Raw genomic sequence first — 27,048 nt, 5'->3', positions numbered from 1 at the left:
CACGAATTGATCAAATGTCATTACTTTGAAGATTTTTGACCCAAATACCTTTAATATTAAAATATTCTTTTTAACTAAATATCATGATTTTTTTTGTACGCAATCTTTTGTCACGGTGTTTAAGCAAAGTATATTCAATATACACTTCTTGACAAAAGTCTTGTCGTCAATTCCAGTTGTAAGAGCAACAAACAATAACTTGACTTCTAGTTAAACATTTGTAAAAGTGGCAGAAGGTAGATTTTCTGATGAATCATCTGTTGAACTGCATCCCAATCATCACAAATACTGCAGAAGACATACTGGAACCAGTATGGACCCAAGATTCTCACATAAAACAGTCAAGTTTGGTAAAGGAAAAATCATGGTTTGGGGTTACATTCAGTATGGGGGGGGGGGGGGGTGCGAGAGATCTGCAGAGTGGATGGGAACATCAACGGCCTTATTTATCAAGACATTTGTGCTACCCATTACATTACAAAATACAGGACAGGACAGGACAGGACAAAAAAAGCAAAGAAGGTCAAGGTGCTCCAGGATTGGCCAGCCCAGTCACCAGACATGAACATTTTTGAGAATGGGGTGAGATGAAAGAGGAGGCATTAAAGATGAATCCAAAGAATCTTGAGGAACTCTGGGAGTCCCGCAAAAACGCTTTCTTTGCCATTCCAGATGATTTTATTAATACGTTATTTGAGTCATAGCAGGGATATATGGATGCAGTCCTCCAAGTTCATGGGAGTCATACACAATATTAGCTTTTTCAACTGCACCATGACTTTATATTCTATACTGTACATTATTTCTGTTAAGTGATATAACTTTTTTCTAAGCAAAGTCAGACCTTCCAGTACTAATTAAGTAATTCAAAATCAAGGCATGATCATATGTTATTGTGGTAAAATAAGAGTAATCTAGAGGCCTTTACCTTTCATATAAGCCACTTCTGATACCAAATTATCAACTAGAAGTCAAGTTATTATTTGTTGTTCCTAAAACTTGGATAGGGGACAAGACTTTTGTCAGGTAATGTAGTTACTCCAGATGTACTTAATAGATGCTTCTGTACTTGTTGACAAATTGACATGGTCAAATTTTACTTTTTGGCTTTTCATATAATTCCCTCAAATTCATAATTATTTATTCCCTTGTTGTAAAGTTGAATCTAAATAAAAAAAAATCAGTTTTACATTGACAGAAGTACATTATAGAAACAAATACTTTTACACATACAAGTGGACAAATTAGTACTAAAATTAGAACCAATTCCTAAGTCACAGCCCCAGTAAACATGTAATTTGATTTAAGAGCTCTATGTAAAGGATCACGTGATTTCCTTGTTGGAAAATACATCTCCAGTAAAAACATAAAATCTTAGTCTGCTTTGTTTTCACCCCAACCGATTTAAAGGAAGGATAGGCTAAATTTAGCAAAAATAAATCTAGAAAAAACAGCCTGTGGTACAATACAAAATACTTCCTATGTTTTAACAACATCATAATAAGCTTGTATTTTTAGCTTTATGCCTCCAGGACAGGACCTGTCACATCATGTTCTGAGAAAAGCTTACCTTTTTGCTTGAATATTTGTATAATGTTGTTTGATAAAATATATAATGCTGCCACATGCATTTCTCCACCATGTTTACTAAACATACTTGTTTCGTTATATCAGTTTTACACGGATAAGTTATCATAAAACGTATTTAACATCCCAACTTCAACCTTTACCTCGCAAGCTTGATGTTTCGTTCCACCCAAAACCACAATCAGCTCAATTCAGAGAAATCATTCTGACTTTGGAACTCAGAGATTAGTTTATTTTGTTTACAAGATTTCAAGGTAATCATTATCATTTTGTTCTCATTTTCCAAAAACAAGCAGAAAATAAAGAAAAAGTCATTTTTGTTGAATCATTTTGTGGACATTTTTATCATCTTTTTAAATATTAAACAGTGTTCACTAAGCCTCACTGATAAACAAGAGGTGCCTGTATTTTCAGCAGTGCAATTCTTTGTCTAAAACAAACAGTGAGACTCGTAATTATCACTAGATAAACTAGGCAAAAGCTGACTTTTTGTTTTTAATATTAAAACATATTTACAACCTAACATGCAATCTCCTCTCTGAAGAAAGATAATGCTTTTTTTATCATTTACAGTTTTAATAAAACAGTTTGGCCACATATTCCATCCCATTAAAAAAAGAACAAATCCATCCTTACAAAAAAGGCATAATGGAACATTTAAAGAGGCCTCAAAGGAAAAAAACATTATGCACAATTAAATAAACTTCTCAGTTATTTAAAGGGATCGTTGACAATTGATTAATTTAGTCAAGCCATCCAACATTTAGTTGACTTTTTTCTTCAGCAGAACATAGATAAAGATATTACTTTAACTAAAATCGTGGTGCTTGGTAATTCTTAAAATGCAAGCCAACATTTAAAAAAATTAATAATAAAATTGTAATTTTATATATATATATATATATATATATATATATATATATATATATATATATATATATATATATATTAGCTCACAAAAATGTATATCTGGGGTTTCTGATGATACTTTCTCAGCAGGTACATAATGTTATAAGACGATTAGATTTAGGTCGTGACGTCAAGTGACCAAAATCCAACTTCGAGCCAACATCTTAAACCAACATCTTAAACCAACATCATATTGGCGTTAAATACTGGCATTTATTCATCAGGTATGGCAACCAAAATCCAACACCTGATATACGTCATATTGGTAACGTCCACACAACTACATCAATAGATGTTGATATTTGGTTGATTTTAGGTTGGACATTGGTTATTTACGTCAGCTTGACGTTGGGTTCTTACGTCAACTCGATTTTCATTTCCAAACATAATGCAACGTCCCCACAATGTTGGGGTACAACCTTAATCTGACGTCATGTTGACATTCTGTGCCTGCTAGGTTGTGAAGTGAAACAATAAATCTGTGTGAGAAACTGCACATTTTTACTTCAGTATATTGTCAGGAGCATAATAATTTTGTTTTTCCTGTATTTGTATTTTGACTCTTTTTTTTTTTTTCTATGAAGATATTTTGAGGAATGCTGAAAACCTGTAACTATTCACATCAATAGTAGGATTGGATTGGCAAAGTAGCATTGGTTTGCATTTTATAAATCAACCAGTGTTTCATTAAAAAAAAGATTATTTTGTGTTACTGAATAAAACAACCTACATTTTGGATGGCCTAAAAGTATGAATAAATTAACTGCTAGTTTGAATATTTTGGGTGAACATTCCCTTTAAATTTCCAAGATTGGGTTACTGATAATGTGAATTATTCATATAACTACATATTGCATTTCTGTGGCATTTAGAAAACATTATAGTTTGACAAAATATATTACGGTTAAAACTGGGTGTTTTGCCTGTTCTTTGTTTTTCTGAAATATTCAGAATATCGCTTCAGGCAACATAAACAGCATAACATTCCATAGTCTTTTTATTATTATTATTATTATTTGATCACATTTTACCATGTTGTCTTAAAGAGACGATGGCTCAGAAGTAGTTCTTCTGCTTCTCAGGATGGAAAACTAAACATTCATGTGCAAACTGAAAGTTGGATCATCAGATTGCACCTTTTAATGTTGCAAATTCACATTTAAGACCAAACTGTGAAACGACCTTCAACTTCACAGCATGTTAAACCTATATTACAGGTAGATTTCTGTGATGAAGGCATCTAATATACTCAAAAGCAGCCCAAATCCTCTTTTAGACTATTTACATATATAATAATTCATGATTTTGATGTTTTGACTTGATTTTATGTTCCTATTTTGTTCTTTATGAACACCCTAACAAGAATGCCTAGTTATCTATTAGATATAAATAGACAGCATTTCAAAAGACCCTTTCTAAACATCAGTCAATCAACCCTTGGCACATCATCACCATCCTTTTTCTTCTTCTTCCACTTAAATCCATCTATAAAATAATATATTCAAAGTGTCCATTAATACTTAACACTTCACTTCACACACCTTCCAATAACTCTGCTTTGTTTGGCTTGAAATGCGCAGTTAGAAATAAAAAGAAAAACAAAAAGAGAGAGAAAAATTATGAAAATAACCATCCTGGTACTTTTTGACCCAGAAACTTGCAGGCGTTTCACGACAAGCCTTTGGTTTCTACACTTTAAAAAGTTTCAAATAGTAAACATTGAAATGATACATGCATAAGTGTCTCTTTCCAGTCTGAGGATGGTTTCCCTTGCATGTTCGGCTCTGCTGGCAGTTCTATCTGTGCAAACGGGTCAGTCCGCAGTCGTGTGAGGCCGTCTGGCGGAGGCTGGCGTTGTCGTCTGTGTTCATCGTCGGCTCCTGGGTGTTACCATTTGTGGGGCCGCAGCGAGGAGTGAGTTTGCGGAGATATTCTGCATGGACTGGTTTGTGGCACTGTAGCACCCGGATGGCCTCGTCAATCTTGAACCATTTCCGTTTCCGTCCTGGAAAACATTAGATATCAGAGTACTTAAATTATTTGACATTTTTGATAAGTAAAATAAAGTAGTAACTTACAGTGGGGGAAATACGTATTGAACACATCATGGGAATAATATTTCTAAAGGAGCTGTTGGCATGGAATTGAACCAGATTTTGGTAAACACCCAAACAATACAAACATAAAAAATGGCAACGCAGTGGCGCAGTAGGTAGTGCTGCTGCTGGTTCGAGCCTCAGCTGGGTCAGTTGGTGTTTCTGTGTGGAGTTTGCATGTTCTCCCCGCGTTCGCGTGGGTTTCCTCCGGGTGCTCCGGTTTCCCCACAGTCCAAAGACATGTGGTACAGGTGAATTGGGAAGGCTAAATTGTCTGTAGTGTATGAGTGTGAGTTAGTGTGTATGGATGTTTCCCAAAGATGGGTTGCGGCTGGAAGGGCATCCGCTGCGTAAAACATGAGCTGGATAAGTTGGCAGTTCATTCCGCTGTGGCGACCCCAGATTAATAAAGGGACTAAGCCGAAAAGAAAATGAATGAATGAAAGACAAAACAAATGTCAAAAATTAGTTATGTGTAATAACAAAGGAGAAAGTACTGAACTACTGAAATGTTTTTAATACTTTATATAAAAGGCTTTCTTTAATGATGGTAGCTCATGGACGCCTCTTATATGGAGAATGTAGTCACATGCATTGCTTAGGTGTGAGTTTTTCACAGACTTCAACAGGGTAAAAATCTTGATGGTTCTGTGAGTCTTGTCTATCAAATCGGAGCTTTAAATTGTATTTTACATTGGATTAAAGTCAGGTGATCGGCTGGGCCAATCTACAGCTTGATTTTCTTTTCCTGAAAGCATTTGAGAGTTTCCTTGGCTGTTTTTGGATCATTGTCTTGCTGAAATGTATGCCCTGGTTTCATCTTCACCACCCTGGTAATGTAAATGTTGGACTGAAGCAGCTAATATTCATTTACACTGATAAAGGGCAGAGGGCTGCTGAAGAACTTCTGAGAGATTTCAGCTGCTGTCTGGGCTTTCATTGTCTTTCTACACCTCTCTTTCTTCATGAGTTCAATACTTTTTCCATGTGTTTTTTTATTTTATTACACGTAACTTCATTTGTATATTAGTCATCAATATTTTTACTGTTTTTCCCAAAAAAAAACCACTTTAAAAATTAACTTAAGAACATACTTCTCAAATACTACCATAAACAAACACTGACGATGTTTTTTATGGTGCCCAAGATTTTGACTTTTTTTCAAAAATTGTCAACACTAAAGCCAATATAATATATATTTCCAATATTTAAACTATCATTCTGTTCTTTGCCTGAAGTGACTGAAAAAAATTATAAATAAATAATTTTTTTCAAAAACACTTGCTGCTCATATTTGGTCTGAATTTATCATATTTTATTGGAATTTTAATTTTATTTTTTAAATTTTAAAGAACACTAAAAACCAGGATTAATTATTTAGTAGAAGATTCATTTATTTTATTTTCGGCTTAGTCCCTTTATTATTCTGGTGTCGCCACAGTGGAATGAACCGATAACTTATCCAGCATATGTTTTACACAGCGATGCCCTTCCAGCTGCAACCCATCAATGGGAAACATCCATACACACTCATTCACACACATACATTTCAGACAATTTAGCTTATTCAATTCACCTACAGTACACTAAAAAAATTATTCAAAGATGATTCCTTGGAATTAAACAATTTTTTTACGTTAAGTGGTTGTAAACAATTTATTTGTGTTAAATTTAAACAAACAAATTAAGTTGAATATTGCTCAATTTAATTTGTTGGTTTAAATTCAACACAAATAATTTGTTTGCTACAGTTTTGCATGCAACACTTTTTTCAGTGTACATGTCTTTGGGGGAAAACGGAGCATCCGGAGCAAACTCCACACAGAAACACCAACTGACCAAGTCGAGGCTCGAACCAGCGACCTTCTTGCTGTGAGGCGACAGCACTACCCACTTGCCACACTGTGCCACCCAACTTGACTTATCGGCCTATGTCCTAATAAAACCAAACAGTAATGTCCTAATAAAGCCAAAGCAGTCTGAATTGTGCTTTATTTTAAATGGCATCTGTGGTGAGCCACGGAACCAACAAAGAGCCGGTTTTCCTCAAATATGGTACCTGAAATATAGCACACAGGTGGCATTGACTGCTTTTATGTTAATCCAGACCTCCAGAGACATTAACCTGCAACAAAGTGACCTCTTCCCACGTCTGCTATTATATTATAATAATATAATATTTCCAGGTGAGGTGTGCTGTTTGCCTGTTAATTTTTACATTCACTCATTTTACTTTGCTTAAAAAAAGTGATTTATCTGGTATGTTTTAAACAGAAATGGCATAATCCAAATGTACATAACTGCTCCTCCCATAAAAGCTGCAAACATCATTATCCTCTTCATTAAGTTCCTACCAAGATCAGTATCATCATCATTAAAGAGACACGGAGCTGGATTAGCGATGCTGACAGTTTAAAGACTTGTTGCTCTCCACTTTAAAAATGCACCGCTTTATTTAAATCCAGTACAAAAGGTCAACTTCACGGTGAACTTGTCAGACGTCGGTCTGCATAAGCATCTGCCTGACAAACATTCCCCTGTATTTATAGTCCCCAAAAGTGTCCCTCACAAAGTGCTGAAACTCAGACATTCACCTTAAGCACTTTTAAAAAAAACATCACACATGCACCGAGGTTAAAAGTCATCGCTCTGACAATCAGATTATTGAACTTGCTTTGCATTCCGCTCAGCCTCAGTCAAGTAAACTCATTTCCTTTGTGTGTATTGAGGTTATGATGCCCTATTTGGCAGCCGAATCTACGGTACGGGCAGAGCGAGGCCAGTGATAGGGGAGTGTAGTGACGCTAACTGGAAAACAACTGTGCCCCTGTGAACAAACTTTGCTCTATTTATACGGCTGCTGGGAGTGAAGGATTACCTGTTTTTTTCTTTCTTCGCCATCTACAAATAGTGCAAGTTTTGAATTGCGCTGTCTGTGGATGAGTGTTATTATTGTGTATCCTTCCTGACAACTAAAAATGCAGTAAGTAGACGCTCTTTTAAGCAGGCTAATCCACATGGCTGCTCTTGTATCTGTGATAGCTTTGGAAAACAGTTACATAAATCCCCATATTTGCAGCTGCTTTACAGATCAGCAGTTGCGTCTTATGAAAAGAAATGAGCTGGTTATGATAAGCCTGCCGATTTAAAACGGTTTAAATTCTGCCCTGTTAGTAGACTAAGCTGTTTGCAGACAAAAGCTATTGATTTGCTGCAGACGTGGGAAGAGGTCACTTTGTTGCAGGTGAACGTCTCTGGAGGTCTTGATTAACATAAAAGCAGTAAACGCCACCTGTGTGCTTTATTTCAAGTGCCATATTTGAGGAAAACAGGTTCTTTGTTGGTCACGTGGCTCACCACGTAATAGAGACTGCTTATACGACAATTTAATCAGCCTTTGTCATCATTATGATGATGCGTTTTTAAGAAATTCTACAATATTATTTGGTTTTATTTGGATAGATAAGTCAAGTTGGGTGGAACGGTGGCGCAGTGGGAAGTGCTGTCGCCTCACAGCAAGAAGGTCGCTAATTTGAGCCCCCGCTTTGTCAGTTGGCATTTCTGTCACAAGTACAAAGACATGTGCTATACTGTAGGTGAAGTGGGTAAGCTAAATTGTCCAAAGTGTATGTCTATATGTCCTGGTCCTCCAGGTTGGGGGTTGAGCGTTGGGCTAACGACCCACCTTATAAAAATTAGATGGTACAAAACACCAACATGGTGTGGCTAAATATCAACTTCGATATAAATGGCCCTGGCTGTAAGTAAGTATAAGTCAAGTTTGATGACGTTTACTGCCTCAAAGCCAGGTCTGAAAGTTTAAGATTACTTTGAAAAGCTTGATGTTTGAGAAAGTCTCGTTGCTGCTAGCAAGTTAGCACATAGCTACCAAGAATTAACTTGGGTTTTAATTCAAGGCTAATGTTATTTTAGGTTGATAGCATTATTTTGGCATGTTTAACATGATTTATAATGCTGCTAGCAAGTTTCTAGCATGTTTGATGCATGGCTAATTAACATGTTTTAGCATGTTCAGCTTATTGGTAGCATAAATTAAAATGTTGCCTCTGTTTATAGCATGTTTAGAATGAATTAGCATGTTTTCTACCTTTTTTAACACATTATGAGTGAGCCATGATTGGAACTTGGGATGAAATAAAGCGCAGTTGTGCAACATGTTTTATCAATTTGATAGTATAAATTGTGGCTATAGCATGTTTGGATGAATTAGCATGTTGTTCCTATCATTAACACTGTTAATGTGTGTGCTAACTAACATAAATTATGCTGCAAGCATGCTTTAGCATGCATCACATAATTGCAGAACAATGTTCAATAACTTTGCACTGTTTTTTGCATGGCAAATGTGACAGGATACACGTTAATATCTACTGCTGTATGGATATCCGTTTTGTTAATGTACAAAATAAGCCTGATTTAACATGCACAAACCAGGATTGAAGCATTTTCTTTTATAATTGTACTGACGTGGCTGTGATGATGAAATAAAGATTGTAAAATTGCTGTAATTCATTACAAGCATGCACTGTTTATAAACGTTTTAAACTTGTAAAACTCCTTCTTGATCACATTTGCTCAAAATTGATGATCACAGCGAGCTGAACAGATCTTTTAAATCCAGTTGCTTTGCACACGTCTTGTCTCGATTACACGTGTTACTATGGAGACAGGTTAATACGTGGCTGTCAATCAATGGTGGGTGGGGAAACCGCACTCCTATGTCACGTTGCAGTCGGCCTCAAAACGGGAGAGATTTGGATGCTGTTTTAATGTCAGGAAATTTTAAGAGAGACTTATTGTCAATAAGACTGTGCCCACTATACCTACACACAGTTCTGTCCAAACAGCTCCCAAAAGGTGATTTTCATCATAGGTGACCTTTAACACCGTGTAGCATGTTTCTAACATGACTAGCTAATTGATAAAATTAACATGGTAACTTTGACATGAGGCTTTAATGAGTTTATAGACTTATTTGTAGCATTGCTGGTTTGCAGCATGATTGACTTTTTATAGCACCATATTGTTAGCTATCTCCTAGCATTTTTAGTAGCCTATGAATTGGCAAAGCTTGTTTTTCTAACATTTTTAACATACAGGCTAAATTTTTATAACTTGTTGCTAACATGAATTAGCAAGTTTATTTATAGTTTATTTATAAAACATTAAAATGTTTTAACACCAAGCACGCTTCTAGTGTGGTTAGTGGATTACTTGCATGAATTACCATGTTATCAGCATGTTACTTACATGTTTTAACCCCATGCTAACCATTTTCTAGCATATTTTAAGTATGGTTAACACATTGATGGCATTAAAATGTTTTAACGAGTGGAAAAAATGGTTTTAATGTTGTCACACCCAACTAAACCTTTTTCACTGTAAATATTTCATTGTAAATGCTTGCTGAATAAAAGCATTTGTTTTGAAATATACTGTAGTACATATTTAATATGTTATTTTATATGCCTATTCATCAGTTTACTGGAACTAAGGCTGAGATTCCAGAACTTCAATTCAATCAATTATTTGAAGTGATTTGTAGGTTCATAACCAAGCTGAATGCAGTCTGGCATTTCATATCAACTCACCAATATTGACTGAGTCCTCCCAGTCTTCCAGTGTCTCTGTAACAGTAAGCACATACACATAGGTCCGATGCTTACTGTCCTGGTTCTGCTGTACAGAATGAGAAATATAAAGTTATCACATGGCATCTTTAAAACATAGGAAAATGAGCACTGAGAAGGTGTGAAGATGAGATATTTATGAATGTTTATGAAATAAAGCCTTGTTTATTGAAGTATCAGTGACGTGCTAAGAGCTGAACTAGCGTCTTACTTTATATAAGCCAGTTTGGCAGCCTTACCTCAAACACCCCCAGTAGCCTGCCAAGGGTGCCCCTCACTCCAGCCTGTTTAAGCAGATAGAGACATGGAAAAAGCATTAGAGAGACTCACGTCAGTCCCTACCCACAAGCCTTTTCAGTTTTAAATAACGTTGAGGTCTCAAAGTGTAAATCATACATAAATATTATGCGACTAAATAACAAAAACCTCAAATATCTAACCTTGTTGGTATATTTTATTTATTAATATTTAACCAGGATTATGGAATCAGATTGTAACATTAAAGTGACTCTCCTATTTAAACATAACCCAAATGTGCTCTACTGGATTACTATCTGGTGACTTTGGAGGCCATTTGAGTATAGTGAACTCATTGTCATGTTCAAGAAACCAGTTCTTGAAACAGATATCATAACATGGACATGGATTCACCTAATCATTAGGCAAAATTCAAGAATGCAAAGTCAACTCCTATAGGTTGTAATTGACAAACAATTTATGTGAATTATTTGGTGTATTTTATGGAAAATTAACAAAAGTAGGTAAAACTCCATCTTGTGCCAACAAAAGTGACTCAAGCACACTTGACATTTTTATTACAACTTGCCAACTTGTCAGTAAGAAAGTTCCAGACTTGAACGCATCATTAAAGTGAGTCAAAAACTTTTTCCCCACCACATTAGCCCACCAGAAAACTCAATCATTGGTTTTCCAGGCTTCCTGTTTTCCAGATTTCGTGAACCAGAAATGTGCACTACCAAACAGTTGAACATGTGTACCTAATAAAGTGGCCAGCGAGAAATGATGCCGAATGCAATAAAACATTTTTATTTTTTTTTTAATGACTTCGGCTGTGACATAAGCTACAGCATGATTCTATCAGCGGCTTAACAAGATGATGAACACACCGAATTTCTGGAACCATACCAGCTGACGTTGACACGTCAGGCCAAAACATTAGCCTGGCTCACTGATCCAGGAGACCTGAGCTGCATGTTTCCATAACACAGGAGATCCCCGGACAACATAATGCTCACAAGGGAACATCATGTCTTCATTCAGACACTGCGAAATGCACCAACCAACCCGAGCTACCCCAGAAAATGGGTTGATATGACCGCTCGCGATCAAATCTGACAAAGAACAGGGGGCGATTTCAGAAACTATGAGAGATTTAGTCTATTTAAAATGCCTTGAGTGTGTTTCTGTCATCCCTGTGTATCCTGATCTGACACTGTCACATGGCATGTGCATGGCCGTAGACAAACCCTGAAAATAAACAACTTTTGTTATGCTGTAGCTGGAAAAGCACCATTTGTTTACCCATTTGACAATGACCTATTATAAGAAATTCACTTTTTAAAAGGTGTTTGATGTATGTGTGGAACCATACAGCCTATAATGGTACAAATTCACCCAGCCTTCTCCATAAATCATAAATAGTATATCCAAACACACAGTTAGAGATGTAACAGTAGTAAAGCCTCTCCAAGACTGCTGACTGTTTTTGAAGAATGGGCCAATACCAACACTTGCTTTAACTTCAAGTTTAATTAGTCTTATTCCAGAAGAACTGCATTCATTTTTATCCATTCAGATAGTCTAAAAGTTCTTCCTGAGTCCTTACATTATTGTGTGACTCCAGTTCAAATGTGCAATACTTTTCCGCTTTGCTACTGGTAATTTCTGTTATTTTGGCTTCATCTTTTTTGTTATTTCTGGAGTATCAGAATAATGTGTAAAGACTCCCTAACCTGAACCATAACCCTTCTGGGAAAGGGGGTGGACAGAAGCATCTTATTTGCATTTAAAGATACACACACAAAAATGATGTGTTTCTGTTTACACACAAATTTGATAACTTTTAATAAATGGTCTGTGGGGTATTCGATATGAAATTTCACAGAGACATTCTGAGAAGAACATACATACATACATACATACATACATACATACATACATACACACACATATACATACATTTAGATTTGTCCATCTGTCTGGTTTTGGAGACTTGAGCATCACCATATGGGTCATAAGAATAGGACGTGTGTTTGGATATAACTCCTCTTTTTTTTAACCACACTTAATTTTTATTGTTCATTTTTATTGTTCATTATTTTCATTTTTATTGTTTGCTGGAAATTAGAACAGAATTTAGAAATAGTTTTTGAAACAAATCTTTGTGCTTAAAATATGTAGGCTAATGGATGTCTTCAATGGAGTGCGTAAAACACCGTTTCCTTATCCACGAAAATAAAGGAGTAAAGTAAAGAGTAAAAGTAAAGTAAAGAGAAAGTAAAGAGGCCGAATGGAGGAGGCTCATTCTTTATCCCCACGCTACAGATGGTCTGTTTAACTGTTTTCTCGCTAGTGAAGCGTTCAGTTTTTCCACTTACAAAGTCCGCAACTGACTCTTAAAAGGAATGTGAGGTATGTGACTCTTATTGGTTTAATGCACAATATACTGTAAACACACCCATAACTTATTAAGAGAATAAGCACAACCCAGTTAGAACATGCACCGGGGCACAAAGCGTATTTTTCCATCCTTAAAGTAGCAAAAGTGGATTAAGACATGCCCTTAAGGCTTTTGCAACATGCGCTTTAGACTTTGTGCCTAGATTGTTAAAATAGAGCCCTATATGTAAAATAATTTATATTTTGATCTATTTCAAAATGTTTTGAAAAGCAGTGGTTTTTGGACAGAAGAACAGAAATCTATCAGATTTTATTAAATATGTTGGTTTGGAAAGACATGAAACTGTAAGATTTTTATTTTCAAGCACCTTAAAAATAAAAATAAAAAAAAAAACACGAAAGCTTTGGGACATCCCACACCTGGCAAAGCCCCTGGGGGAAGCAGTTCGGAGTCCCATGAGTGTCGCCATAGCCAGGGGCATGCCATAATTCAGAGACAGGTTTATGGACTCCTACAGGGTCTCTCTAACACTCGAATGGCTCAAGTTACCTTATAAACCATTATGTAATAAATAAATCCCTCGAAGTAAAAAATAAAGTCTTGTGCATGAGGCCAAAATGAAAAATAAATAAATGAACAGGCCAAACAGAACTTAATTGTAAAGGCCTTTTCTTCAGTGTTATGCAATTATGCTTCAGTCAACAGATTCAGGGATTTGATGAGCTGGATTTGACATATTGAAAGAAAAATCAAAAGTTGTCTGATTTATTTTGTAGCCAGTCCTACTGTAAATGTCACTATTAGCACCATAAAAAATGACATACTTAAAACCAGAAAAACGCTGGCTGTTGTAATTAAGCTGCATTCAAATTGAGCAACCGCAAGCGTCCCAACACCGTGACTCCTGAACCTCTGGGACATGTACATTTCAGACAGACGAGGCCAACGGTAACAGGACACGGTTTCTAAATGTCGCTGCAATGCTTCACAGCTGTCAACAAATTACCCTCTTGGCATCCTCTTTGACGGCCCTTCAATGTCAGGACACAGCCCATCCTTGAAAAGAACCACATAACTATTAACCCAGATAGACATGAAAAGATTCATTTAGCGAAGCCTCTTAAATTGAAGATGACAGAAAAACATGCAGATGGACATATTGGGAATGATGATTGGGTGGTGTTGGTGGAGGTATCACATGATAATTGCTCTCATACTGAAATCTTGACAGCTGAGTCAAAAGGTGTGGGAAAAAACTGACTGGAATGCAGCATGGAGTTCTGATGGATAGTTTACATGCATGAAGAATGCAAACTATGAACAGGAGAGTGAGCTTAATCTTTAGTTTGTAATATTAAAAATTTAGATCTGATTCAGTGCATTCAATAAACATCTTTAGTCTAAAGTCTTTCATTTTTTGAAACTTCTTTATTTATGCTTTGCAGAAGGAATTAACTATGCATGTCATATTTTTTGGTCATTATTTGACTCAGTTTAAAGGAATAATTCACGTAAAAAAAATATTCTGCTATCATTTACTCACTCTCCACAAACCTTACAGAATTTCTTTTCTCTGTTGAACACAAAGAAGATTTGTTAGAAGACACCCAGTAGCCAATTGTGTCCTCCATACTTACAAAAGTTTTTTCTACTATGTATGTCAGTGGATTCCGTTTTCCAACATTCTTCAAAATATCTCTATTTGTGTTCAGAAAAAAAGGTTTACAACTATATTTTAAGGCAAGTAGATGGAGACAGGTTTTCTGCAGGTTTCATTAAGTCAAATTTAAGACTTTTTAAGACCCTTTTAAAACCCTTATGAATGAAATATTAGACTTACAGGACTAAACACTAATGATTATTTCTAATGCTTTCCACAAAACAAAATGTTACATACAAAAGCTACATACTTTAATGTGTCAAAACAAGAAAACTCTGGTTGTATACACGTTTTTCAACATAATATTTTTTAAATGACAAGGTATAACTTATATTCAACCTAATGCATTTCAGTAATTAATCCTTAAGTTTCATGCCAATATATAAACATGATGTCTATTCCCCCTTACTTCTGTAAAGAGTTTTTGTAGGAATGGAAGATAACATAAAGGAATATATTGCTTTGTTATTATCATTTTGAACTGTGGAATTGTTTTTAGTTTTCCTTCCCTGAGAATTAGGGAACTTAATTTGGAGAAATTGCTGTAAAAATGTCTAACAGCTATTGTATATTTTATCTCTTTGCAATAAAAAAAGCTTAAATATAATCTTTAAATATTTAAAAAAAAAGTTTTATTAAGATGGATTGTTATAGTTGGATTGATGTTGAACTGATTAAGTAGCTTTACTTGGACAGAGAAAAATTTAGACCTGTTTAAAATGATTTAAGACACACAACACAATACTTCAGTGAATTTAAGACTTTTTAAAGTCTAAAATTTGGTTTTTGAAATTTAAGACTTTAAGACTTTTTAAGACCAAGTGGATACCCTGAGAGAAATTGTCATTTTGAGCCAAACAATCCATTCAAGTTATCCAGAAGTGAATTAAACCAGGATGATGACTGGTCGCAGCTTGCTGTATTGTGTTACTTTTTTTAAAAATAGTATGGTATATACTGCTAAGCATGCAACACACAGTATGCATGGTGTAAAGCAAAAAACATCTTGGTGACAAGATATGGGACAGCTGCAAACCATAACTCTCACCTAAACATGTCGATACTGCAAACAGCAGCCTGAGAGACATTAACCAGAACACCACCTGATAAACCGTCTTCAGTAAACCAGTAAAAATAAGATAAGGTTGTTTTTCTACACTCTTTTTTACACAAATACATCAATAATATGGATTAACTGGGAACAAGAGAATGCTGCTAAATATGAATAATAAAGGTCAAATATTGTGAAACAGTATTACAGTTTCAAATAATTGCAGATGATTTGACGTATTTACAATGCGGATTGAACAAATCCAAGTATTGAACAAATCACCATTTTTTCTCAGAAAACATATTTCTAAAGGTGCTGTTGACTCGATATGAAAAGAAAACAAATCCAATTCGTTTACAAATGAAGTTGTGTAATAAAATTAAATGGTGCAGGAAAAAGTGTTGAAAACATGAAGAAAGGCAGGTGTAGAAAGACAATGAAAGCCCAGACAGCTGCTGAAATCTCTCAGAAGTTATTCAGCAGCCCTCTGCCTTTCATCGTTGTAAATGAATGTTAGCTGCTTCAGTCCAACATCTACATTAGCAGGAGGATGAAGATGAAACCAGAGTGGACATTTCAGCAAGACAACGATCCAAAACACAGCCAAGGAAATATATGCATTTCTTTGTTAGGTATCAATATCTGGTAAAAATTTGTGTACAAACTTTTTTTTAACGCAATAATTCGTTTGACAGCACCAACAAAGATTATATACAGGCCTAGCTGACTATAAATATGTTAAGGTGTTATATAAAAATCAAATACAAACACCACCACACATACAATATCCCGGCTTAATAAATAACATACCCTGCCATGTAATCGCTGCAATATTCGTCTTGTTTTGCAATAATCCAAGTCTTTACTGGCATTTTGGTCGAATAAACAACCGTAATGTTAACGTTTATATACGCAGCAGCGGTGAATGTTTGTTGATGGTAAGTTCATTGACCAAACAAAAAAGTAATGCAACCTTTGCGGCAAAACTAGACGGTTATTATTGCGGAGCACTTTCCCTTCTTACAAAAACAAATAAATAATAATGTAGACTATGCGTCCACGCTTTTGCATGCTTTCATCTGTTACTTCATGATGCCTGGAAGATATGCGCATGGGGAAAAAACTAGAGTAATCTATAATAAACATGTTTTTGAACCACACAGTGAAGTTTATAATGTGTACAACTCATTGCTAATGAATTCTACAACATATTGTAGTATAGCAAATGGATAAACTGTAATAAATAACGTTAGTGTAAACTGTGGTGCTTTGTGATGATGTATAAATAAAGCGAAGAAAACTGAAGCCTTTTAATTAATTTGTGTTTTACTACAGTTGTGTTACCCACAACAGTTTAGTTCAAGTAATTATTATAGTATGCTTCCAAACACTATGGTATTTATTTTTTCATGTGATGTAATAGCTTATACAGTATATACTGCCTCGATGACAGGCAATTATATTTTAGTTCAGTAGAAAACTCTGTTCATGATATAAGGATCATGCCCCTCATATGTGGTTACTTTCTATTTATATCTCCTTTGAAATATGGTATAAATTGCAAAAATATGGACTTTTCCCTTTTCAGTTTTCTACTTCCTGCCCTCCATTTGAATTCTGCACGTCACCAGAATCACGTGATTGAAAACAACCTATAGATGCATTTAGGCCATTCATTAAACCACAAAAACTCTAATTTGATCTTTCAGTTCAAAACTTTTTTTGAAAAGTTTACATTTCCACGCAAAGTGATCAAACACGGAGTCGGGAGGTTCATTCAAACCTTCTGTAACTTGAGGAGCTGGAGCAGAATTTTGAGGTCTCACCTCCTCATAAACCTCTCGAACGGCAGCTCCTCCAGGCTCCTCTTCCGGCTCCATCCCTCCACCAGGAACGATCCACTGATCTGGGTGTCGACTGCTGCTAACCAGCAAAACCTGCCGCACACACATACACATTCACACAAACAGAGTCAGAGTCCAAATCCAAATGCTCATCAACACTTTGTCAGAACATCTTGATTACATAACCGAGTCTAAGCTGATACAGTTCACAGTATGTCAATCTGCAAAAATACCATCCATCTGATGAACCTCCTGGCACTCTAGGTGAGAGGCAGGCCTCGATAGCAATTCATTTCATTTAAAGTAATAGACTCCATGTGGTTATATCGTGTGGAACACATAATGATATTTATTTATTTTTTTAGTTCATGTAGTGAATGACAAGGTGTTCTCTATTGTCAAAGGGTGTGTCAGATTTATTATGTCTACGATATTATTGTAAATGTTGTTATAATATGCAGCCTGACAATATCCAGAATGTCACTCACATTGATAGTCAGAAAGCATTCACTGTGTAATGAAGCCTTTTTGAAGATAATGATGATATTATTTAAGTATATGTAATTTCCTTTCCAAAAAATATCATTTGTTTTGATTTTTGATTTGTGTAAGACATGATATACACTACCTGACAAATTCTTCTCGTCTTACCAAATTTTAGGTACAGCAAATAAAAATTTGACTTCTAGTTGAACATTTGGTATCAGAAGTGGCTTATATGAAAGGCAAAGGCCTCTAGATTAAATACCAAAATAAAATATGATCATGCCTTGATTTTTAATTATATAATTAGGACAGTAAGGTCTGACTTTGCTTTGACAAAAGTCTTGTCATTTAACAGAAATAATGTATAGTATAGAATATAAAGTCATGGTGCAGTGGAAAAAGAATTAATATTGTGTATGACTCCCATGAGCTTGGATGTCTGCATCCATATATCCCTGCTATGACTCAAATAACTTATTAATAAAGACATCTGGAATGGCAAAGTAATCGTTCTTGCAGGACTCCCAGAGTTCATCAAGATATTTTGGATTCATCTTTAATGCCTCCTCCATCTTAACCCAGACATGCTCAATAATGTTTATGTCTGGTGACTGGGCTGGCCAATCCTGGAGCACCTTGACCTTCTTTGCTTTCAGAAACTTTGATGTGGAGGCTAAAGTATGAGAAGGAGCGCTATCCTGCTGAAGAATTTGCCCTCTCCTGTGTTTTGTAATGTAATGGGCAGCACAAATGTCTTGATACCTCAGGCTGTTGATGGTGCCTCTCTGCAGATCTCTCGCACGCCCGCATACTGAATGTAACCTCAAACAATGATTTTTCCTTCACCAAACTTGACTGATTCCTCTGAGAATCTTGTGTCCATGCGGGTTCCATTAGGTCTTCTGCAGTATTCGTGATGATTGGGATGCAGTTCAACAGATGATTCATGAGAAAAATCTACCTTCTGCCACTTTTCCAATTGATCAACTAGAAGTCAAGTTATTTTTTGCTCTCACAACTAGGATCGACGACAAAACTTTTGTCAGGTAGTGTCGATGAGTTTACTCGAATTTCAGTGCGAGCAGATATGATATTGATTTCATTCAACGGTTAAACAAACAAGAATTCAATTCAGGTTTATTAATCTTAACAAAAATAGTACTAGACAAAGCTGGAAGAGACCAGCATCTCAGAGCAACAGTGCTGTAGTTTGTTCCTGAATTAACCTTTTTTGATTAAATGATTCAATCATCCAATCATTACGACAGACTGCATCCAAAATAAACTTACTTGAGTGGGTACGTATTTTGAATAAATAACTACATCACAACCAATAAAACAAATTTGACCTGTACTTTGGTCCCCACTGTCACTATATGCTTGCTTCACAAAGGTGAGGGGGCTTGACAAACCACCTGAAACACACTCTTTTCTTCTCCATATGCACCAGACATTTTCTTATAAACCCTTTTTCTGAGAAAGCATTGTGCAATTCTGAGTGTGCTTCACAGAGGTGAGTGGGCTTCACAAATCACCCATAGGATACACACTCTGCTCTCAATAACACTGCATTGATTACAATGACTAGTTTACATGGAAATCAGTAGTCAAAGTTACTTTCATGATCCTGTTTAACAAGTTATATCACATAATTCTATTATCTTCATTGTGTCACAACGCTTTCCACATTTCCTCCACAGTTTCATGTAATTTTGGGTGTTTCATTTTTAATTTGTCGACTTTAAAAGTGTCAAACTGCAGTTACTTTCATACAGGAACATTTCATGTATGCCTCCCTTGGAAAACATTGGACATTGGATATTAGATGCGAGCATGAACTGATGGAAAGTGTGGTTTTAATGGAATTTAAATATTCTCTAAACTTTCAATTTATTTAATTAATTGGTCTGTTTTGATAAATCAATGCTACTGATCCCGCTTTATGTCAGTCTGTGGGTTTTGCATACACTTAACCAATGAACAATGTCATGCAAGTAAACATTGTAACCCTCCTGTTTCAATTCTGAAAAAAAAAAACCCCACCACACACAGTTTTCACCATCTCTACTCTAAATTTACTCAAGAAACACAGTATACTCAAACGCTAATGAGTGGAGAAGACTGTCTTAGTTTATCTTTTACAGATAACCAATAATGTCATAAATGCCCTTTGCATATCTCTTAATATTTTATATAATGAGATTTTGGTCAAAAGCATTCAAGGACAGGAAAATGTGAGTACCAACAAAAGCTTTATAACTGAAAGAAAATTCAATGGCAATTCACTGAAGGACAAAAAACGTCTTTCCATAATCCTTGTAACACCTTTTGAGCTCATTTTTGAGTGTGTGGCAATATATAACACACACACACACATACCAAGTTTGACAATGCAGCATTTAATTATGTTAAAAATACATTTTTAGTCATAATGACAGCAGCTGGTCTGAAAATACAAGCTTTGACTATACAACTAACAATATATTAAAACTGCATTTCTGTCTGCATGATGAGCTTCTGCATTACAGTCACTTAGAGGCGTCACTCTCCACTACTCTTCTAGAAGGCAATCGTATATATCTGTGGAATCACTTCTTATAAATAAACCTCTAGCAACAGCTGCCTCCACCATCGCAGCAGATTCTGTCTGCTCAGAGTCAAGCTCTGCTTTGGGCGGTGAGGTGTGGGAGCAAAAACAGCTGCTGTCGGACCAGGTGACCATGGGAGTGCTGGAGAAATCTAACAGGTTCTTACATGGATTACATGTGTTAGAAAAATCTACTGTACATTATTACTGATGATAATGTTCGGTTATAGTAGTTGCTCAAAAACAAAACTACCACATGGTAGTGTCAATGTATTTTTAGCAATTTGGTGCACTTTCATTTGAGTAACCAATATAATCAATATTGGGATATGTAATGCGTTGAGCTAAATTCCATATCTATAAATAAAAGCTGTATTCACTCAACTTTGATTTGCTCAATGCTCATCCATGAACATTTTATATTAAAACAAAAGTAAATTAAAACAAATAAATAACGTGTCTAATAATGGTTGAAAACTGACCTATTCACTTACACTGACATAAAATTTTCTACACCAAAATGCAGACACAGAGTTTTTCTAGAATAATAGCATGGTGGCTATGTGGTTAGCACAGAAGCCAGAAGGTTGCTGGTTTGAATTCCAGTTGGGCCAGCAGGTCTTCCCAAAGGTTAAATTAAAATACACAAGACACTTCACCGAACCACCACCTTCCGTTAAAGAAGCCAATAATCGATCGCTAAAGACATGATTTTTTTAGGGGCGGGGTTTAGTCCAGACTGCTTCCATGCGCTTTGTTTGCCATAAAGGAACTTTGGTCTTTCTGTGTGGCGTTTGCATGTTCTCCCCAAGTTCGCTTGGGTTTCCTTTGGGTGCTCTGGTTTCCCACAGTCCATAGACATGCAGTATAGGTGAATTAGATAAACTAAACTGACTGTAGTGTGTGAATGGGACAGAGTGACGGTGATTCCCAGCACTGAGGGTTGTACTTTAAGTGCTAGGTTGTGGCTGGAAGGGCATTCGCCAGTAAAACATACACTCAAAATTACATTTTTGCTTCGTGTTCAAACTTATTTAAAATGAGCTGAATCAACACAATTCTTGAGGTTTTGTGTTCAATCTGCTTAAATTTTTAAGCATAATTACGTTGACTAACTCAATTTGTGTTTGGACAACATAAAGAAATTGTGTGGAGTAATCGACGGTTCATTCTGCTGTAGTACAACCCCTGATAAAGCATGGAATATGCCAAAGCAAATTAAGTGAGAACAACAAAGTTATGAAGCTGAGATTTTTAATTGCATTAACTTCTAATGAAGTTTTAGTGATTTCTCAATGCGTTTGTGTATTTTATATTAAATCAAATGTTTTTTTGTTCAATGTTTTTAAATCGTTTTTAATCATAATATTTCTGTGTAAAGTTTGCGTGTTCTCCCTGTGTTCACATGGATTTCGACCAGGAGCTCTGAGGCTGAGTTTACTCATAGTCCAAAGACATACAGTAAAAGGTAAATTGGCTATAGTGTGTGAATGGGAAAGATTCCCAGCACTATGGGTTGTACTCTAAGTTCTGGGTTGTGGCTGGAAGGGCATTCGCCAGTAAAACATATACTGAAAATTTTATTTTTGCTTCTTGTTCAAACTACTTATTTAAATGAGCTGAATCAACACAATTCTTGAGGTTTTATGTTAATTCCGCTTAAATTTGTAAAAACAGTTAAGTTATCAATTTGAGTTGGGACAACATGAAGGAATTGTGTTTATGTCAGAGTAATCGACGGTTCATTCTGCTGTAGTACAACTCTGATAAAGCATGTAATGTGCTAAAGTGAGTAAGAAGTTATAAAGTTTGAATTTCAAAATTGCATATTAACTTCTAATGAAGTTTTAGTAATTTCTCAATGTGTTTGTGTATTTTGTATTAAATCCAATTTTTTTTTCTTAACATATTAAATTATTTGTGTGGTGTTTGCGTGTTCTCCCTGTGTTTATGTGGATTTCCACCAGGAGCTCTGGTACTGGGACTGAGATTTACTCATAGTCCAAAGAAATACAGTAAAGGTAAATTGGCTGTAGTGTGTGATGGGAGATTCCCAGCACTGAGGGTTGTCCTCTAAGTGCTGGGTTGTGGCTGGAAGGGCATTCACCAGTAAAACACACTCAAAATAAGATTTTTGCTGCTTGTTCAAACTTTTTATTTAAAATAAGCTGAATCAACACAACTCTTGAGGGTTTTTTGACAACTTAATTGTTTTGTTCAATCCAATTCAATTTGTAAAACAGTTACCTTAATCAATTTGTGTTCGGTCAACATGAAGAAATTGTGTGGAACCCAATATTATTTACAGTGTATGCCAGAGTAATCGACAGTTCATTCCGCTGTAGTTAAACCCCAGATAAAGCAGGAAATATGCCAAAGTGAATGAGAACAACAACATTATGAAGTTGAGATTTCCAATTGCATATTAACTTCTAATGAAGTGTTAGCGATTTCATGATATGCTTGCGTAATTTATATTAAATCAAATGGTTTTTTTTTGTTAATATGTTTTTAACAGTTTTTATTCATATTTGGTTCTCCAATTATGTCAATTGAATGAAAAATACAGATGCTAACTAAAATCAAATGCATAATATTATTCTATTTCACTCACCCTTCACTTGTTCCAAACTTGTGTGCGTTTAGTGTTAGGCTTCTTCATCCAAAGTATTTTAGAATATCTTGTTTTGTGTTCAACAGAATTTTTTATATACACTGAAAAAAATTATTCAAAGATGATTCCTTGGATTTACTCAATTTTGTTACATTAAGTGGTTGTAAACAATTTATTTGGGCTGAATTTAAACAAACAAATTAAGTTGAACATTGCTCAATTTAATTTGTTTGTTTAAATTCAACACAAATAAATTGTTTGCAACAGTTTTGCATGCAACACTTTTTTTAGTGTATATACACAAGTTTAGAACCATTTGAGTGTGAGTAAATAGAGAGAACATTTTTATTTATGGGTGAACTATCCCTTTAACATTAATATTCCTGAGTTGTTTTCAAACTAAATTAAAATTAAGATATTTTAAAAGTCAGTTTGAATGTTGCACAACCTGTTGCTGTTTGTAGAACATTCTATCAGCCGATGAAGGTTAAAAGGAAATATTCACCGATACAGAATAAATCAAGGACTTTTTGAAAGCCACAACAGACAGATAACAGCTAAAACCCAGCACATTCATCTGGACAACGTTACTTAAAACTCTTTAAATCGATTAATCAAAGTTTTTCACCATTAAACAAAGATTAATTAGCTTTTAAGTTTCAAGCATCTGCTGGCATACTGACCCAGTTCAGAGCCCCACTGACACTGAAGATGGAGTGAATGTTCAATCCCAGCATGAGCCTGAGGAGCACGTGTGGCCCCTTCCACATAAACAGCACCCAAGAGAGCTGGAATATTTTCACTTGGGCAAACCCCAGCAGACAGTGGCTGCCTTCCAGTTACGATAAACATCAACGTCAGGGCTGTGTTTGACGTTTCAGGACAGTCTGTCGTCTATTTGTGGATTAGATTATTACATTTATTACAAGATATGGTCAGAAATGAACATGGACGTGTAGAGAAAATGCCATCAAACTAAAGTATTAGGACCATTTAGGGCAGAACAGTATTCAAAAATTAAAAACGGACATTGCTGAAATACATATACATATATATGTATACATATACATATATATATATATATATATATATATATATATATATATATATATATATATATATATACACACATATATACATATATATATATATATATACATATATACACACATATATATATATATATATATATATATATACACATATATATATACACATATATATATATATATATATATATATATATATATATATATATATATATATATATATATATATATATATATATATATATATATATATATATATATATATATATATATATATATATATATATACACACACATATACACACATACATATACACACACACACACACACACACACACACAGTTGAAGTCAGAATTATTAGCCTTCCTGAACTATTAGCCTCCTGTTTATTTTTTCCCCAATTTCTGTTTAACAGAGAGAATATTTTTTTAACACATTTCTAAACATAATAGTTAGTAATAATAACTCATTTGTAGTAACTGATTTATTTTATCTTTGCCATGATGACAGTAAATAATATTTGACTAGATAATTTTGAAAATATTTCTACAGCTTAAAGTGACATTTAAAGGCTTAACTAGGTTAATTAGGTTAACTAGGCAGGTTAGGGTAATTAGGCAAGTTATTGTATACCGATGGTTTGTTCTGTAGACTATCGAAAAAAAATATATAGCTTAAAGGGGCTAATAATTTTTACCTTAAAATGTTTTTTAAAAAATAAAAAAAACAGCTTTTATTCTAGCCGAAATAAAAAAATAAGACTTTTTCCAGAAGAAAAAATATTATCAGGCATACTGTGTAAATTTCCTTGCTCTGTTGAACATAATTTGGTAAATATTTAAAAACGAAAGAAGAATTAAAAGGGGGGCTAATAATTCTGACTTCAACTGTATATATATATATATATATATAGCCATGTGATAAAACCAGCTTACTTCAATAGATCGATTTGGAAAAAAAATCATCATTTTGCATTGATTGGGATGATTTTGTAGGTGAGTGAATCTACATAAAATATAATTACTAATTAAATATAAGCCTAGATCAAAACAATTGAGCAAATACACACAGTGCTTTATGGTTTTCTGGGAAATCTAACACTGAAAAAAATATTCAAAGATGATTCCTTGGATTTACTCAATTTTTTAACGTTAAGTGGTTGTAAACTATTTATTTGGGCTGAATTTAAACAAACAAATTAAGTTGAACATTATTAAATTAAATTTGTTTGTTTAAATTCAACACAAATAAATTGTTTGCAACAGTTTTGCATGCAACACTTTTTTCAGTGAACAGCATTCAGGTACAAAAAGCAAATAATTCAATGTAATGTCACACAAACAGTACAGTGTTAAGTGTATGATTAATTACAAAAAATGATTCTTTGTTTAAGCTATATATACACTCACCGGTCACTTTATTATGTACACTTTACTAGTACTGGGTTGGACCCCTTTTTGCCTTCAGAACTGCCTTAATCCTTTGTGGCATAGATTCAACATGGTACTGGAAATATTCCTCATAGATTTTTGTCCATATTGGCATTATGCAGATTTTCTTTTTTTCTAAATCTGCTGAAAAACATCACATTTTTGCAACAGTAGTATAGTCTAATCAAGCTATTCACTCAGTCAATATGTACAGTAAGCTTCCTAGGAATCAAACTTATGACCTTCCGATTGTTAATGTTACAGTGTTATATTAGACAATCTATTGACATGCTAAACTATCTAACATTCACAACAGCACGTCAACACAATGTAGGCTGCAAGACGTTCCCGCTTTTAAGCATTTCACTTCATTTGCAAGTTTGAAAGGTAAAGCTCACGAGATACAGGAGAAAACGCTTGCGGCTTATAATCAGTCACGTAGAGCACGCAGTCAAGTGCGTTTCATTCTGGTTTGTTTTAAGGGTCATTGTTCAGGTTCAGGCCACTGGATCATGTTCGCATTTAATGGGATCATTGTTGCTATGACTACTCTGGCACGACTCTGGCATTACTGTCATTGAACCAGTCTGAACTCTGAAATCAACAACGTCTCTGCGGCAGAATGTGGGCTTCTTGGCAGACCTGCAATTACTAATGTAAATGTTTGTTAGCTTAAACTATATAGCTGAAGTTATAAGTTACTTTTGTTTGGATAGTGTTAAGCAAAGAAAAACAGTTCAGGCGCTTCATCAAAAATGCTAAATGAAAACAAGCAAAGCCACATTCAATGCAACTCGTAAGTGGGCGACAGAATGACAGAGGCTCAGACCAAACACACACACCCAAAAACACAAACACATTTTCAGAAGAGCTGTATCGTATTCTTCCTGATGTAAACACACGTTAGCCACACTCTCAAGAAAATCAAGCTGATTGGAAAGTCAACAAGCCGTGTTTATAAAAGATAAACTCTTTTTGTTTCATTTGCAAAAATACCCATAGACTAATGATAGACTGTGCTTGGAATCTTGCTGTATTTTCCTATTCAATGCACACTATGTATGCATTCATCTCTGAGAGAATTCTTCTAAATACTGCCGAATTCAATGCCCTTTTTAACTTTTAACCTTTCAAGCGAGATGAATAAAACTTTTTAACATCCTTTTGAACCATTATTTGATGTTTGTGTCACATCCTTACTAAAGAAAAGTCATTTTTTCCAAAAAGATCTTACTGACTCTTACAAAACCATATATATAAAGTTTATCGGAGATATAGATGTTCAAACCAATGAGGAACTGCACAGCATCATTCTGATATTATTTTTTATGTTCTTCAGAAAACATAAAAACCCACAACTTAAATTAAAAGCAAATGCATGAAAATATCCTGACAATAAAAAAAAAATGAATAAAAATAAATAAAAAAAATTACCATCAAGG

At 34.9% G+C, this 27,048-nt stretch overlaps 1 protein-coding gene across 3 annotated transcripts in view; it reads right to left on the bottom strand.

Moving 5' to 3' along the window:
* Window positions 1-3,475: 3,475 nt before the first annotated feature.
* Window positions 3,476-27,048, bottom strand: part of nudt4a (nudix (nucleoside diphosphate linked moiety X)-type motif 4a) — a 36,505-nt gene continuing 12,932 nt past the window's right edge. For 2 of the 3 annotated variants that reach the window (XM_056478344.1, XM_056478346.1), the window contains exons 2-5: window positions 17,422-17,532; window positions 10,483-10,527; window positions 10,205-10,292; window positions 3,476-4,501 (exon numbers count right to left, since the gene is read on the bottom strand). In XM_056478344.1, coding sequence (XP_056334319.1) covers window positions 4,293-4,501; window positions 10,205-10,292; window positions 10,483-10,527; window positions 17,422-17,532 — 453 coding nt within the window. In that variant the 3' untranslated portion in view covers window positions 3,476-4,292. The remainder of the gene's footprint in view (window positions 4,502-10,204; window positions 10,293-10,482; window positions 10,528-17,421; window positions 17,533-27,048) is intronic. The other variant, XM_056478345.1, reaches the window with a different exon arrangement.

Source organism: Danio aesculapii, chromosome 18 (genome assembly GCF_903798145.1).
Source record: "Danio aesculapii chromosome 18, fDanAes4.1, whole genome shotgun sequence".
Taxonomy (NCBI): Eukaryota; Metazoa; Chordata; class Actinopteri; order Cypriniformes; family Danionidae; genus Danio; species Danio aesculapii.
This window is presented reverse-complemented; position numbering and strand designations above follow the sequence as displayed.